This window comes from Bos indicus x Bos taurus, chromosome 10 (genome assembly GCF_003369695.1).
Source record: "Bos indicus x Bos taurus breed Angus x Brahman F1 hybrid chromosome 10, Bos_hybrid_MaternalHap_v2.0, whole genome shotgun sequence".
Taxonomy (NCBI): Eukaryota; Metazoa; Chordata; class Mammalia; order Artiodactyla; family Bovidae; genus Bos; species Bos indicus x Bos taurus.
This window is the reverse complement of record NC_040085.1, coordinates 42,740,842-42,758,558: the sequence shown is the minus strand read 5'-3', so window position 1 is coordinate 42,758,558 and position 17,717 is coordinate 42,740,842. Positions and strand designations below refer to the sequence as shown.

The 17,717-nt window shown below is 45.5% G+C and overlaps 1 protein-coding gene and 1 long non-coding RNA gene across 3 annotated transcripts in view; both read right to left on the bottom strand.

Moving 5' to 3' along the window:
- The window catches only part of RORA (RAR related orphan receptor A), an 810,701-nt gene extending 794,963 nt beyond the window's left edge, over positions 1–15,738 (bottom strand). The window contains exon 1 of one of the 2 annotated variants that reach the window (XM_027553853.1): positions 15,472–15,738. In XM_027553853.1, coding sequence (XP_027409654.1) covers positions 15,472–15,637 — 166 coding nt within the window. In that variant the 5' untranslated portion in view covers positions 15,638–15,738. The remainder of the gene's footprint in view (positions 1–15,471) is intronic. The other variant, XM_027553851.1, reaches the window with a different exon arrangement.
- On the bottom strand, positions 5,362–15,385 carry LOC113900254. Its single transcript, XR_003513102.1, has 2 exons — positions 7,842–15,385; positions 5,362–7,600 (listed from the first exon to the last, which is right to left on the bottom strand). It is a non-coding gene; the product is annotated as an uncharacterized LOC113900254 (long non-coding RNA).
- Positions 15,739–17,717: the final 1,979 nt, after the last annotated feature.

Sequence of the window (17,717 nt, the reverse complement as noted above, 5' to 3'; positions counted from 1 at the left end):
GCGACCCCATGGACTGTGGCCCACAAGGCTCCATCCATGGGATTTTCCAGGCAAGAATACTGGAGTGGGTACCCATTCCCTTCTCCTGGGGATCTTCTTGATCCAGGGATCGAACCCGAGTCTCCTGCATCGTCAGGTGGATTCTTTACAGACTGAGCCACTAGGGAAGCCCTTAACTACTCTATCAAAAAGAAACAAGGTATTTTTCACTTGCTCAAAATTTTGCCCTAGAAAAAGGTCCAAAAAGCTTAGCTGGGTCCCTGCCTTCTTTCTCCATCTTCATCTCCTGGTCCTTTCTTCGGCAAGGCTCAACTGCACTCATCAACCTAAACGTCTCATGATCCTGCACTTCATGAAACTTGGCCTCAAACACCTGCTCACTTTTTGCCCTCTAGCCAAATCACTCGCCATTTTTCAAAAAATTAGGCAGATGAACCCAGTGAGCTTCCCCTGATTCCTTTTGAAGTCTTTTTGCCCTTATGTGCATTATAATTTTTTTTAAATATTATAGCCCTCTCCATATTTTTTTTTTAAATTACTAGTTAATGTGTCTTTTCTGTTCATCAATTCCTTTCATTCAACTCTGTACCTCCACTGACCAAGAGGGGATCTGGCACATAGTAAGTGCTCAATTAATACCTGATGCATCAATGAAAGAAGGCAATTTACTGCATCACCTTTAAACATCTGAAGCTTTCGAAGAATATCAGATTTTCTTGTCTCATCCCTGTTGTGCCTTGGCTGGCTCATTTTTCACATATTGATTCTAAACTGTACCGTCACTAGCATCCTGAAGGCATTCACTGAATGCCCAAATAAGAGACAGAGATGTACAGAAGACTCAAGACGGTCTACAACACTGCCCTCCAGGAACTGAGATCAAAGAAAAGATAAACTGAGCTGATGCAGCAAAATGTGACTTCAATAAAGGCTGTAACTAATTAACGCTAAAACCAGAGTGTTTGCTACTGAGAAATAGTAACGGACAAGACCAATTAATACCAACATGTTGTCAAACACCATGGTAATTTTCATTGTAATATTTTATTGGGAACGATATGATACTGATTTTTTTACCAAAATCTGCAATAAACTTTCTTTACTATTTTCTTAATCCAGATGCCAGCCATGGATGCTGTGTACTTTCTCCTCAAATGTTCATGGAGTTTAAAAATCAACACGGTTGATCTGAGATACAGAAAATGCTCAGTTGTTTATGAAGAAAATTTGCTTTTGATATTTTTGATTGTCAGAGTAAGCATTATATAATGAAAGGTAAATATATCTTAAACTATATAAAATCTCAGATTCCCTGGTGGCTCAGACAGTAAAGAATCTGCCTGCAAATGCAGGAGACCTGGGTTCAGTCCCTGAATCAGGTAGATCCCTTTGAGCAGGGAATGACTACCCACTCCAGTATTCTTGCCTATAGAATTCCATGGACAGAGGAGCCTGGTGGGCTACGGTCCATTGGGTCGCAGAGTTGGACACAACTGAAGCGACTGAGCATGCTCACATAAAATCTCAACTCTTCGGATGAGGGGTTTCTGGGGTTTCAGATCACCAGGTCGGGGTGCTGACTGACAATGCTACTGATGTACAACAATGGAGTGAGGGCAGGTGAGAAATGCAGAGCACCATCAAAATCCCTTCCAGATGGCCTCTGCACGAAAACATGGAAAGGAGGTAATGGAGTCAGAAACCGAGTCCAGAGATGAACCAAGTAAGTCTTCAGGACCTCCCTGGACATGGTTGGAAATCCATGTTCATTTACTGCCAAACTTGCCCGGTGATGCCAATCCTCCTGCAGGTTCAGGGCTAAAGTCCCTGGAACCAAAGTGAAGAGTAATTCACATGCCCCACTGGGAGCAGCCATATCTGAGGCCGCCTTCACACATCCCATTTCTGCTCAAGGGTTAGCTTATGACTTAAGGCATAAAAATATGTCTTTATCTTTCTGCTGTGGCAGAAGCTGTTTGGCCAGTGATCCTTCTTGGGAGATGAATGACAGAATAAAATGACCGCAGTTCTGGGTCCTTAATGCTTTTTCCCCACCTTGAGACATGTCCATTAATAGAGGCTCTCAGACATGATAATAAGGATGAAAAGGCTGAAACGAATACACGAAGCCTTGTTTTCAAATGCTATCCTTGATACTATAATTGACTTGGTCAGCCATAACTGATACCTGTCCCCAGGCAAACCAACCAAGTTGTTAAAAAGGCAACACAAGCAAGCACTTTAATGCTAATCACGCGTTTTCTTTTTGATCTGCCTGACTGGTACAATATGTATATGCCTGTGTGTGTATATGTGTATGAAAATGTGTATATTTGAAGATATAAAAACTTACTTTTTCACTGAACAGCGGTTTATTTTCATTCCCTGACTGTTCAGTATTATAGGATTGGGGCTTCTCTGCTAGAGTCTGCTTCTTAAAGACCAGCTACTCTAAGTCTGTATGTGTGTATCACCCACACCATCACAATACAGATTAGACAAAATAGATGCTTAATGGTGTAATTCACTTTACAATAGCACTATTATTACAGCATTACTCTATTTTCATTACTACTGCACATTAGAATCAGCTTCCAACATGTTTGAGTGAAGAAATAAAACAACCTAATCACTGTGCCAATTAATTCTGTAAAAGTCATGTAGTATATCAAAATGAAAACATTTTCACAGCATCCCAGGAAGACAGGATTCCATGCCTGACTCACTTCCTCTAGCTTCCTACGCTTCTACCCCACCACACTTTGACCTAGCCTAGTCCAATTACAAGCCAAAAATCAATCAAAGACCCTTAGCAAGCTTAATTGATTCTCTAAGAAAGGATATTATAATCCATCAGCACACCCTCATCTTGTGCTAACATTATTTTCCCAGATTTACCCAACGTCATTGTAGTCCCAATAACTACTCTTTCTCACGCTGTTCTCTCATCAGCTCAAATACTGTAACAGCAGAGTGATTTCAAGCAGGTTGTGAGTCTCAGAGAGTATTGCTTGCAAAGTGCATGTAAATTATTAGATTACATTACAAGTGAAAGACTCAGCAGTGGGTCACCATAGTGGAGCATTAATGTAGAGCAAGTTGAATGGGAACCCTTGCAGACAGGCTTCTCCAATGTGATTTTTTGGCAGGGAGGAGAAAGTGACTACGGGGGAAGGGAGGGCAGGCAAAGATGGGGTGCTGAGAAATGAGACATGAGAGAACACCGAGCACAGTGGGGTGGAGGGTGCTCCCCCAGCCTCGATGGTTGGAGGGGGCAGCCAGCAGTACTACGGGAATAGGGAGGACAAAGGGGAGGGGAGCAGGCAGAAGTGGGACTCTCCTCTTGTTCAGTTGCAGGTATGGTATATAACCTCTGGGAAACCCAACAGGTGGCTGATGGGCTTGAACTTAAGTGATTCATCTGAACTTGGCAGAATCTAGCCTATGGCAGATGAACTGAAGGACTGGCATAGGATCCAGTCCAGGAGAGAGAACTGGTAGTTAAATGAAAGGCCCTTGATGTCCTGGAACTCATTAATTTCACAGAGCAACCAATCAGAAACAGGAAGCAAAAGGGGCTGCAGACCTGAGGAGATGGGGAGAGGTAGATGGAAGGGCTCTGCTTCTGGATGTGCTTCACCATCACCACCGTCACCAGAGTGACACTGGATGTGTGCCAGGCATCACGCCAGAAGCTGTATGGGCATCCTCACAGGGGAGCTTCTCAAGCACCTTGGGAAGCCGGCATCATTAACATCCCCAGTTTTCAGGTGACATAAGGAAAAGACTGAGTGGTGAATGAACTTACCAAAGGCCACACAGTTAGCACACCTGGGCCCCACTCCCAGCAGGCTTGTAACAACCACGTAAGCTGTTCATCATGGTCTGAGCTGCTCAAGACTGGAGCAGGCCTGGGCCTGCCACAACAGAGGGCAGGATTGGTGGACCCAAGAGAGACAGAAGTGGGACAAACTAGGGTGGCTGGGTCCAAACCCAAGACCCAGTTGGAGGTAGGAGCAAGTAGAAGCTGTGATTACAGAGCTGAATATTCTAAGAAGTGCAGACCTGAATATTCTGAGATGACAAAGAGCTCTCCAGGGCAATGTGGGAGACAATCTGTACAATTGATGAGCACCTACTTTTTGCAAGGCGTTGAGCTGTGAAGGAATACATCATGGAGCTCATCTTCTTGGGAGGACCTGACTCTTGCCCAGGAAATAATACTAGAAGACAATGTAAAGAAACCTGGAAAGGAAGAAGTGACATGTTGATTGAGTGAGCAAAGTCATCTATGTGTCTGAACACTGTAAAAGAGAACTACAAGAGGGAGAGCGTGAGTCTTATCAGGAGCTAGAATGACTGTAGGATCTCAGGAAGCAAGGAGATTGGACCAAAAGTGGGAACTCAGATGGGGAAGAGGAGGAGGAGGAGGAGGAGGAGGGCCTGTACTAGTGAAAAAAGAAAGTGAAAGTGTTAGTTCCTCAGTTGTGTCTGCCTCTTTGCAACCCCATGGATTGTAGTCCACCCGGCTCCTCTGTCCATGAGATTCTCCAGGCAAAAAAACTGGAATGGGTTGCCATTCCCTTCTCCAGGGGATCTTCCCAACCCAGGAATCAAACCTGGCTCTCCTGCAATGCTGGCAGATTCTTTAGCCCTAGCCCATACTAGGAATAGAGAGAGAGAAAAGAGGCTGAGGTCAAGACAGATGTGGAAGAGAAACCTTAGAAATCTTTGGTCAAAGGAGACCCAGACAAAGGGCTACACCAAGATGTCACGAGGAAAACTTAAGATCAAGCAAGGCAGGGATTCTGAGTTCCCTAGTCTATTGCTTTCTTCCCAGAGCTTACTTAGCACAGTGCCTGGCACAGAGAAGGTGCTCGGTAAAGTTTTGTTGATTGAAAGACTACCACCCTCGTGCCTGTACACAGTGATGACAAACTGCAAGCAAAGGGATTCCCAGAATCTATATGCTGAACCAGACTAGACAGATGCGTGTCTAAATGAAATAGGATGTTAATGAGCATGTTCTAAAAGGGCATAAAGATCCTGAATGATTACAAATAACAAGTATTTACCTTATTTTCCCTCCCTAAACTCTTCCTTGAAATTATAATAAAGTAACACTTGGACTCCCACATCAGTGACTATGGAAAAACCTCCCTCCCTCCTTCCTTCCCTCCCTTCTTCCCTCCCAGTCAGGCCATGGCCCACAGAAAGGCTGCTTCAGCCTCATGCCAAGGATACGGGTTTTCAACTTCATGGAGCCACCCATATAGACGGTGAAACCAATCTGGTGGCTCACGACTTGTATTTTGTCTTTAAATAATAGAGGAAAAATAACAGAGCATTGCAGGTAATGGATAATTTATATGCAAAGTTTATTGATGTGTGTGATATATCTGTGTACTGGATTTCAATATATTGCGTTTTTCTCATAATAAACACATGAAGGACACTGCACTAGAAGGGCAAGAAATTCCAATATGAGGACACTTGTTTTCATATCCAAGCTGAATGACCTTTGTTTTCCTGGCTAAATACAACCATCAAAGGTGCTGCTCTTTGGGCCAGAAAACTTGCTTCATCCTGAAACATCATGAAATATCCTGCAACATACTAAAAGTTCAGAATCAGTTCCCTCAAAGTAGCATCAGTTTCAGAACACACAATCTCTTTGAAAAAAAATTAGATTTATTTTTTTTCCAGTTACAAAAATAATACACACATTAATGCAAGAAACTCGGAAAATAGAGAAGGGCAGAGAGGAAGAGAAACTCATAGATAACCCCACTATCCAGAGATGACCACTTTATCATTTCATCATTTATGTACATTTGGGCCCATGCGAACATATACACACACACACACACACACACAGTTTTTATAAAAATGATCCCATTCCATGCACACTACTATGAAAGCTGTGACTTTTCACTAAGCACAAGATCCCAAGCATCTTCCACTACAACATGAGTTTTACTGACTACATAGTATCCCATTTGCAGACTTGCTCAGGAGCATCCCCATAAACAGCCCAGATAAACCCTCTGCCTTGAGGAAAGATGACAGCTGCTGAGAGACGCCCTCCCCCACTGTACAGCTAGGGCTGGCTGCCTCCAGTTCCAGAGAGTTTAAAGGCTCTAAGAACAGAATGCCGTACTCTACATCCCTTATTTTACTTTCTATTAAATCAGAGCAGGAGATGCAGACACAATTTTCACTATGCCCCTGAATGGCTTTACTGGCAGAGCCACAAGCTTACTAGCTAATTTTTAAAGAATAATAAAAATGCCCGATGGGATTAAAAAATAATAATACTGAGAATGTTCTGCTATTGATGCACAGCCAAGACAAAGTGTGTTGACCTTCAAACGTATCTCCACCTAAGGCTTGGTTAACTGATACCTATTGTAATAGCCTCAGAGGGGGGCATCTCCTGGTGGAAAGGAACTTACTGGAACTTCTGAGCATCTTGACACAGCATACAAGTGGAAGGAACATTGTTAGGGAGGAAGAAGATCTGCGTTCTAGTCACAGCCTTGTTACCTACTAGGAATGGGGCCTCAGGCATATTCTGACCTCTGTGAAAGCCAGTTTAAAAGGGGAGAGAGGGTAGATGAGATGATTCATAAGACCCCTGCTGGCTCTAACAGGTTTTAGTCTAATAAAACATGACCAATGGCAGTCTCATGAGTGAGCCCTACATATATGTGAACATGTACCCTCACGCTCAAGATTAGACATCAAGCTTTAGAATTTTCTAGAGTCCTCTCAGGGGAACCCCATTTATTATACTGAATCTCCTGGGAGTCTCAAGAAAGTTTAGCAGCTCACCAATCTTGAGGCACTTTCTGTGCTTATTCAAAGAAACGTGCTTATCCAAAGTGGGTCACGAGTGCCAGAAACGGTAAAATACAATTCCGGCAATTTCACCCTTGTCAGCATCAGTCAACCAATATGATCACTGAAAGAAGCATCGTCTTTGATGATCAAAGTATTTCATTTGCCGTGCTTTCCCCCTGCTTCATTACCTGCACAATTGAGAGTTATGGGCAGTTCACCCTTCCAGGTGCCCTGTCCTTTCAGATATATTATCCTTGTCATGCAAACTTTCCTGGGAGTACATGCTGTATTGTCACTATGGCCTTCTTACCATCATTCACTGGCTTTATGATTGTACAGTGAAAATGAAAAGCAATGCAGTTTATTTAAAAGTTTTTAAACTTGTGAAATATACCCTTGTTTCTTCTCTGATTTGACTCTCAGAAATCCATTAACTTTTAAGCAGTCACTCCTCCCCATGATTGGCATCGATCTTAAGGGATGATACAGGTCTCTTTGCTCCTGGAATGGCGGCATCCCATCAGAGCGTCTCTTCTCCGTCTCTGTCCATTTCTTCAGGTTTCTTTAAAACTAATTAGAAGAGTCAATAAACACGCCCGCCAATTCCCTTAACACACTCGGAAGCACATCGGCCTGCCCTTCAGACCTGTTCTTGTTCTGTTGCTCCAAGTATTCCCTTACCTGCCTTTGTCAATTGGCATTCTCGACAAGTTCGTCATAACTTCTCAAAGTGTCAACTTTTCCTCTGTTCATCGTCCTTGTTAAAGATAATTTAAAATTAGAAAGGCACGTTCCCAGCCATTACAGAGTCAATGCTAATTTCATTCTCTTTTGCACGTAAGTCTCCTTCCCTCTAGAGATTCCCTTCCTTGGTTCGCAGCCCCCACTCCCCAGCCCCCAAAAGGCAGCATCCTTAATCTCTGTACGCACGACCCCCTTCCCCTGTTCCACCACTCTTATCTTCCCTCCTCCCAAATACTTCACCCAGCGAAACACACTTTAGTATGTGGTTCTCCTTCCTTCACTCCACTTCTGAGAGAAATGTCTGTGTCTGGAGATTGTAAAGTCACCTTCAGGAAAGAGGCATACAGTCGGCTGTCAATTAATCAGGATAAGACAGAAAAAATTACAATGTGTGCAGTTCTGCTTCTCAGTACATGCATTTATGCTTTGGGGATCAAGAGGATTTCTCGCGCACAACCTAAAACTCGCAGCGATACCTTTTTGTTGGGCTATAATGAATTCTCTACCTAGCAGCAATTCTCTACCTAGTCATTAATAGTCTGGATTATTTAAAACAGTGATTAGCATACTTTATTATAAATTCAAGTGTTGGCCCCTCCTGTTTCTCCCCCATTCCGTTTCCCCTCTATTCTTTGCAACCTGCCTGATTCTCCTCAGTAGCACTCTTTGCTTATAAGTCAAATGACTCTATATGTATTAATTTTTAGTCCCACATCGAGTTTGACACATAGATTTTAAGCCAGTTTATTCTCCCCCATTAGGCACAGAACCAAACATCACCATTCTTGTCACATACACAAGTCCATCAAGTTTCAGGGTGTCATTTATACACCCTTTTATTGCTTCTTACTTCTTTCACACACGCCTACCACTTACGTACAGCAACTTCACAACATTCATATTTCATAAACTTCATCAGTATTCAGCCAAATCCTCCCCCGAAGTAAGCTAGGTATTTTTAACAGTGCGCTGCCTTCTTTCACAGGCGTGAGAATCCTGCACTGGGCGGTACCCTTCCTGGTGCCCAGGAAGAACCTCATCTATCACGGTCTGTTCACGGATGCAGGCACTTCCTAACTGTTTTCAAAAACTTCATGATCATTGATGATCAAAACTCCGATGCCCGATCACGCTGTTAGAGATGACTGGAGGCTGGCGATTATAAATCCTCTACACCTTGATTATTCCTCTGAGCTCCAGGGAAAGCAGCATGGGTGCCTGGGAGGGCCTGGAGGCCTCCAGCACTTCACAGACTGTGTGAAACCTGTCCTCACCATTGTTGTGGGCCCTACAGACAGTGCCTTGGAGGCCGCTTTCTGTGGACAAGACAACCACCAGGAGACTGCAGGGCCACGCCACTGCCAATGTGCCACAGCACATAATGTGATGAGACGGTTTGTAATAATGATGTGTCAGTGGAGGCCATAAACGTATGTTAGGAAAAAAATATGTTCTTCCACCAACACAAGGGAATTGCTACCTATAATTCCTTTTAATATTAGCACGCACGTAAGAGCCAGACCTGGAACGGAGCCTGCCTAACCCATGGGCTATGGTACATTTATACTTCATTATGCCTCACTCCACTTTTCTAACCATTTCTTGAGACAACCTCCTTGGTGTCTTTACTCCAAAAGCAAAGTAATAACAACAACAAGGCTGTCACAAAAGAACACCAAGACTCCCAAGCTGAATTTTCGACAGTAGGATATCAAAGATATCACAAGACAACTACGGACAACCATTAAGTCAGCTGGGAGGGCCCTGAGAAAGTCAGCCCTTGATGATGCGGTACCACACTGTCCAGCGAACAAAAGCCTAAGCTTGGATAGACAGCTTCCTCTGGGGAAATCTATATGCTCTTTATTGGCATTCTTAAAAGTCTTCCTTCTAACTCTAGAACTTCCTAACTTTCAGGGTTGATGAAACCCTTTCAACACATATAAGGAAGAAGCAAAATTAGTTGATATTTCTGTGTACCATTACACAGGGAAAAAACTGCATAATGTTATGGTAATACAACACATAACTTATTTGTAAATACAATAGCTTTGCTAAATTTTTGAGAATGAGTTTACATTTTCTAGAGAAAGAATTAGCGTCTAGACTTGGATTGAAATTTTAAAGTAAAAACCTTAACTAACCAGAATCAACTAACTGACATGAATTTCTATTCTGCTACTTGCAACTCAGAGAGCAAGGGAGGTAAATAACAAAACAGACAGATATTGAGGATTTAACCAAAAAAACAAACAAACAAACAAACAAACCACCAACCATTTCCAAGCTACAATCAGGACAGATTTAGCCCAATCTCTAACACCATCTCCATTTACAGTTCTATAATGTACAATCAGAACTCATCCTCAGAACAGTGAGCCTGTGGTACCCTAAGGATCCCCAAATCTCTAAGAAAGATTCAATTACATCCCCAGTGTTCTTCCCAGGGCAGGAAAGGGGACCAGCACACTTTCAAACACATTTGATAAGGAAAAGACAAAAAGTGCTTCTGCTCACTGTGCCAGAAAAACAAATTCATCAGTGACGCTTTGAAACTCTTATAGAAAAATCATGGTTTATTGTATCTTAATCAATGCTTGAACACTCATTATCTGGAGAGTTCTGGGCAAGCATTAATTCACAAGGATTCAATTGTATTTTTCTTAACATACAGCTTAATAAGATGGGTGAACATTTTAACAGCTCATTTCAAACCAACACTTGCCCTTCTGAATGAGATACCAAGGGAAAAATAAAACAAATCTTCATTTAAAAAAAAAACATTTTATTTTAAATGATGGAAGGGAGAACATCTTGGGGAGACAGAGAGAAGCAAAAAGGAGGTTGTTCTTAAATTCTCAGCAAGGAAGACAGTCTTCATTTTCAGAAAGGTACTGTACATTCGAGGTTGGTGTTCGCTCTGGCACCTGAAGGCCTTTCAAAGCAGACTCTTCTTGCTGTACAGGAACCTATCTCTAATCTGGGATGAATGGGTCAGGGGTCCCTCCAGGAGGAAGGATGCTGTCTACCTCAGAGTCTCTGCACACTGGCTTGTACAAGACAAAGAGGATACGATATTTGAGAACAGTGACATTTTCTATAAAAAATTTTGCACATGGGGCAATCACATTACAACTCTCTCCCAGATACCTGAAATGTAGTTAAGTATTTTGCTTCCACAGACAGAAATACATAGATGAGCTTAGAAGGAGACTGGAAAAATGGTGGGGGTTGGGGACAGCACCTTCAGAAAAAGTGGTACGTGCTATAATGGCCCACACTCCATCAACAGGGTTCTAAGCAACACCCAACTTAGTCAGTCCTTCCGACATCACACACACAACTTCCTCAAGGTAAGAATGGGAGAATCAGGAGAAAACTGTGCATCTTAACTCAGAAGTGACCGAGTATGGCTCATGGAGAACACCTGGGCTTGCCTGATTCACAGTCCAAAGGCTAGCTCTGGACAGGAGTCAGTTTGCTTTCAAAAACGATTCAGCTGTCACCAAAGACCTTCTGAATATCTGCATTCGGAGGCACTACCTATTGCAATTAACAATCCTATACCTCCCTACATCCCTCATAGGAGTCTGGTGTAGAAACAGCAGTATGCACTGTACCCCCCAGCTCTACCGACTTGAAAACACAAGCTTAATGTCTCTTGGTTAGGGGGTCCGTCCCTGCAACCTCCATATTTCAGTTTCAGAAACCGAGATGTTTTCTAAAGCCAAGGGCTCCTTTTAACACCAGAAGACTTTGGAAAATTCCAGCAGGTGACTAATATTTAAAAAAAAAAATGTCTGCTGTAAATGTTTTTAGCCACTCAGGATTTGACTTCTGGATTAATAATTCAATTCTTTTTAAGAAAGAAGGGGGAAGCAACAGAAAAGGTTTTCATAATCATCCTCAAATGCATTTTCTAAAATTATTCTATTACATTTTTAAAGGGTATAATTATAAATGTTTTTATGAGCAATTTACTGGAAAATGAAAGTCCCTTAGTTTAAAAAATAATTATTCCATCCCCCTGGCACAGAATTTTATCCCAGCCAGTAGCTCTTTCAAACTACAGGGCATCATTTGTTCACTGGGGAGAGCCAGGTCCACGTAAGAAAAGCTCATCTGAGAATCAATCTCTAGAAAACGCTCGAAATTGCCAGGCAAGAGCACCGACCAGAAAGTGAATCAGCCTAGACTGAAGTGGTGAATTGTGGAGAAGTACTTTGAGAGGCAAAGATTCCTGTGGGTCTAGAAGTCCTCAGGGCTACAACTAAACTTGTTAACTGATTTTAAGTCAATCTAAGCTCAGCTTCCAGGGGGTTCGATCTCAACCCAACTGAGCTTTTCAGTGTTAATCCCATCTTTTGGCTTCAATTTTTCCCTTAGGTCAGCCTGCCCTATCAGCCATCCACCTGCAGCACCGGTGTTCCAGACCACCGATGTGGCACACAGCCCCCTGAGGATAACTTTAGGGAGGTAGAATGTGTAAGTTTCTGGCATGCATATACTAATGAGATTCTGGAAGAGGGTTTTTAACAACAGTTATGTCACAATGCTCAGGGCTCCCTGAAGCCCCTGAAAGCCTTGTTAAATTAAAGATTCGCTGTGGTTCTTCCGCTTCATTCTTACTTCCCATGTTGTCTCCTGCCTTTCTTCCCTTTCATTGGGCTGAAAGATGGGCTGAACAACAACAGCCATCATTAAAAACACCCTGAAAACAAAACAGTTCTGCTGAAAATGCTAACATACCCTGCCCCGTTGTAAAAAGAAAGGGAGGCCATCTTTCAGATTATAAAGTCACATATTTGATTTTGGAAGTGCAGGCACTAACGGTGCACGGTCCATTCACCCGTGGATTCCCAGGAGTTTAGAATCCAGCAATAGCTTCAAGTCTACCTAGGTAATGTCTCATGAGGTCACCTCAATGTCATGAGAATCCTGACCACAATCTCTGCAGACTGCAAACACTGGCTGCCTGGAAGCTAACCCCGCTACCTCCCAGGAAAGCATCCCCCAGATCAGAAAGCGGCTCTCTTCACCCAAGGCCAAAGTCTCCACTCAACCCTCCTTGAGGTTGAAAATGCTGATTTTAAGGTGATGGTGTTTGCTTTTCCTTTTGCGTTGTGTGCCTGTATGCTTTAAGTATTAAAAAGGCGTAATCACCTAGTGTGTAGGTTAATTTCTTTCCGATATTGTAATTTATGCAACATTAATACTGGATGCCAGCTCCAATTTTCTTGCCGCTTACACTCTGGGAGCCGACTTGCATATTCTGCCAATTCCATTACATCATCTGAAAACCCAAACATTTCCCATTTTCAAATCACTCTCATCTACTGAGCATACTTACACGTTCCCTCTTTTTCTCCCTAGCTCACATGCACAAAGATTGGTACCCCCGAGGAGCAGACAGTACATCTGAGGTTAAAGTCTGCAAATGCACATAATTTCTGGAAGCTATTACTACTGCTGTGTTAGCTAAAGGATGCCTCCATCTCTGACCTTCCTTTTCCATTCAGACTGTTATATAACCGAGTGCCTGCGTGCAGGATGTGAGTTGAGTGTTTGGGCCTTACCTCCTCTCCCTCCCCCCATTAACTCTCCGGAGGGATGGACAAGAGGTGGGTTCAAAGAAGAGGGAGTGGGGGGTGGCCCACTAGGGGGCCAGGGGATGTGGGTCAGCAGGTCAGTTGCACAAGATGCATCCTATCTGCACTTTGTCCCTCTTCCCTTGTTGCTGAGCCTCCGGGGCTGGTGGTACCGAGAAAGCCCCATCGGTTATATAATTTGCAAGAACAGCAAGTTACGGATTTGCTAGTCGGTTCTGCAGCCTGCCACCCTGATCTCTTGCAAGAACACCTTCTGGCAAGAATGACACCTGAAGATGCTAATAACACACGGGAGGGGGATGGCTAAGACAGAGGGGGTGGCAGCACAAATCAGAAATTAGTGCGGCTTCCTACATACTATGTTCCCCTCTTCCAAAAAAAAAAAAAAAGCCTCAGAAACACATGAAGGGGATTTTCTCCAGTGTTTCTGATTAACCCTGTTACATAACCCGCTCGCATTCCAAATCCACCGTCTCAGGTCTAAATATACTCTTTGCAGCCAAAAGCTCTCTACACACAAACTCACCCAGCTAGCGGCAGGTCCCGGCCCCCGGCCCCATCGCCCTTCCTATACTCCCGACCCTCGCTGCCCCCTCCCTCTCCCTTAAACAGCGGTTTGATGTGTTCGCTCTTCCGAAATCGCCTTTAATTAAATGTTTTTCGCATGTGTCATCCTGATGGCTTTTACTGTACTCGAATTCCGTGAATGGGAAAGCGCCTGGACAGGGGGTGTGGCTAAGGTGGGGCGGGGGGGGGGGGGGGGGCGGGGGGAATACTGTAAAACAGCCAGCACATGATCAGCCATATTCCTACCTCCAACTCTAACACTGAGAGGAAAGGAGGGGCTCTGGGGCCCCCACTTGCCTCTTCCAGCTCTACGCATCTCTGCCTGAAGCTGAGTGGCAAGAGGAGGGGGTCCGCTGGGCCAGTGCCCAAGCCGGGGCTGGAGATCTCTGTCCCCCAGCCCTGGGCGGCTCGTGCGAGCTGGCTTCCTCCGGAGTGACAGGCGTGATTTATACATTATTTACAACAGTAATTAAAGCCATCCTGTTCTTTATAAACTCTGGGCGTTTTCAAATAACCCCCCTCCCAAAGAAAAATCCCACACCAGGTTCCCATACCTTTAAAAAAGAGGAAAGAGGATGAGCTTTTCCCAACACTCCACTTTAATTAGAAAAAAAGCAAGGAGGGGTCATGGAGCCGCCCCCCCGCCAAACAGACACACGCACACAGATCCTACAAATGAAGTGTGTAAAACATTGCCCGGGGTGGGGGGCATCGATCGCACTATCCAACAAGCATTCAACTCGCACTGACCATTCCCAGGTTCTTGCAGAAACGCTTGGCGAGGGAAGGATTTCCCAGGGCTGAAATAAGTTTGGGTGCCTTGCGATCTTTCTTTTTCTGCTTGTTTGCTTTTGTAGACGCTCACTCCGAATGCGCGTGGAGCGCCCCACAGGACCGCCGCCGCCGCCCCGGGCGCGCTGACGCGCACACGCCCCCCGCCAGCCTGGGCGCCGGGCTGCGAACCCCGGGTCTGCAAACTTGCGCACCTCCCCTCGCGGCGCCCGCCAGACAACTTGGCGAGCACCTCACGCGCCAGCACCCCGCTTCCCCCAGCCCTATTTCCAAATCCCAAATCCACGGCTGTGCTCCAGGGAAGGTAACCACGTCGCTCCCCCGCCCCAAGTCCAGAAGCGCTCCCTTTCCACCCCGGGGGAGGGGGGGCTGCCCTGATCTCTCACTTCTAACACCCCTTTCACCTCTGCGGGGGGCCGAAAACCCACCATGTCTCAGGCTGCCCGGGCCGACACTGTCAGGAGGAGAAAAGGTAAAAGGGGAGGAGGATGGCCATCAAAAGGATTTTTTTTCCCCCCTCTTAAAAGGACACTGCCGCTTTAAAAGTTTCTTTCCCGGGCCCCCACTCTCCGGTCCTCCGTATTTTGGGGGAGAGTATTTAATTTGAGCAACGCGGCTTTCTTCCTCTCTTTGCAGAAAAAAATCAAAGCCAGGGGGGTGAGCCCGCCGGCTGTCAACCCTCCTGCCGCCTCCCCCGCCCCCCTCTCCTCCCGCAACCCGAGAACGGGCTGCAAAAGTTTGCAACATTTCTGGGGGGCGGAGGGGGGAGGGGAAGGGGTTGCTCCGAGCTCCAGGCGCCGCGGCCAGCTAGCGCGCGGCCCCCGACCCCGCGCCCCGGGCGCCCGCTCCCGGCCGCCCCCCGCTCCGCGCCGGGGCTCCCGCCGCCCCCTCCTCAGCCCCTCTCACAGCCTCCTACCTCTGCTGGTGCTGGAATAGCTCTGTCTGCGCACCGGGGCGGGCGGCTCGCTCTTGCGGGCGGATTCCTGGTTCAGCGGGGTCTCCCTGGAGCCGGCGGCCGCGTCCGAGCCGCTGCTGCCCGGCTCGCTGGCGGCGGGGTCGGGGGCTGCCGGAGCTGACTCCATGTTTTTTCCCAATGTAGAGATCGCTGGAGATGGCGAGCTCCGAGACTCCCTCTATCTTCTGTTTTCAGAGCAACTCTATGGTACCAAAAAAAAAAAAAAAAAGGGAGAAGGAGACCGGGGAGAGCAAAAGGGAGAGAGCAGGCGGCGGCGGGCGGGCGAGCGAGAGCGCAAGGGAGCGCGCGGAGTGTGTCTGGGTGGACGTGAGTGTGCGCCCGAGAGGGGATGGGAGGCGGGTCTGGCCACAGGCAGCGCTAGCGAGAGCTTCTCCAGCCGGCCCCCACACCCACATTCCCCACCCTCCAGACCCCAGACCGAGAGCCGCGGACTGCTGCCAATTTTGGGAGGTGGGGAAAAGAGTGGAGGAGGAAGGGAGAGCCTCCCGTGCCCCAATCCTCCCCTTCCCTCGGCCCAGGGACAGCAATTAAGATTCGTGAGATTGATTCTGTACCTACTTCTGGGACTCTCTCGGGAGCAGAACTCGTCCCCATCAGCAGCCAGCCTGGGAAGAGACAAATCCGATTATCCACGTTGGGGACCCGCAGGTAGCTCCCCGCCAGCCCAGCCCAGGACTGAGGAGATGCTAAAAAGGACTTCGACCTGCGCTGGGGGAACTGAGGGTGTGGCACTTCTTACTTTGGGATGGGACGTCCAGTGGGTTTCCCGTATCGCTTTGATGTAACTGTGTGAGTTTAGCATTGCCACGGAGAGCCAATTTCTGGTGTGGTTGGAAGAGGTCCCTTTCAGCTCCTTCGCAGTTTTCTCCGAGAAGGGTCCAGAAACCACTTGGCAGGGCAATTTCTACTGGAGAAAACTTTGGCCTGTTTGGTCGATGACTATCTAAGCTGGATGAAATATGCCACGCTGCATCTAGTTCATGCGTAGCTGCTAATTGTCAATTCCCATGGTACTACTGCTATTAAATGTACAGTCTCATCCATAAAAGATATACTAGAGAGGCGTTAATAACATCTGGATGATAAAATTCAGATAATTAACAGCTTTTAATAAGTCACATCATTGTAGGCATCATTCTGCACTCCCAGCTTTCACTGAAACTCCCCAGCACATAGTAGGTGCTGAATGAAATCCAAGGGTGGCAAAGAACTGCAGCAGTGTTACTTTGATCCCAAACTCCAGTATGAAGGAACAGTACAAATTGGATGAGTGGAAAATATTCAGGTGGTAGTAGCTTGATTTTCTTGTCTCAATACTCAATCCACCATTTCCTATTGCCTGCGGAGACAATGATGAAATCAGTACATTTTTAACACATACCCCCACCTTTCTTTCAGAAGATTTACAAATTTTGACAACAAAAAATATTGTTATATACCAGAAGGTGACATAAATATGTGTATTTAGGGGGTGGGGTGGGGAGGGAATCAGGGAACATTTTGCTTTTTGCTAACTTCCTGGTTTGGAAAAAAAGACTTTTCAGAAATAAGAGGAAAAAAAACCTAGTTAGATAATAGCCTAAGAGGAACCGCCATATGCCCAACTTCACACATGGTTTGTGTTACTGTTACTGATCTTGGTCTGATTTCAGATACACAATGCTATTTGCCATGGTCTATGTGTTAATCAGCAAAACCTGTGGTCCACTCTTCGGAGTGATGTAAATGAGATGTGAACAGTTTTGATACCTTAATCCAGTCTCTGCAAGGAACCCTGGCTTTTGGCTGTCTGTTGGCACCTACAAACAATGCCATGATCGTCTCCTCCCTGCCCCCCAAATCAGATGTGTGGGTTTCCCCATACATCAAAGCACAGATTTCCAGAGCAGCGTTCACACCTTTTGTAACAGGTTAGTGTTAGTCTGTTAATAAAGTTCTTGATGCACCTGACCCAGCTTGTCACATTTGACTTTTCTAAGTAAATATATCAAATATATATATCAAAGTGCGTAGTGTAATGAACAAGTTCCTCTGGGACAGTAAGTATGTCAAAACACATCCATGGCCCCAAATATTTTCAAATATTTGAGAGAAAAACAAACTTTTCCTATTACATTTCACTAATGATTCTATTTGGGATGCAAGCAGCTTAAAAAACATCTATGGCTCATTTTAGCTACCAGTAG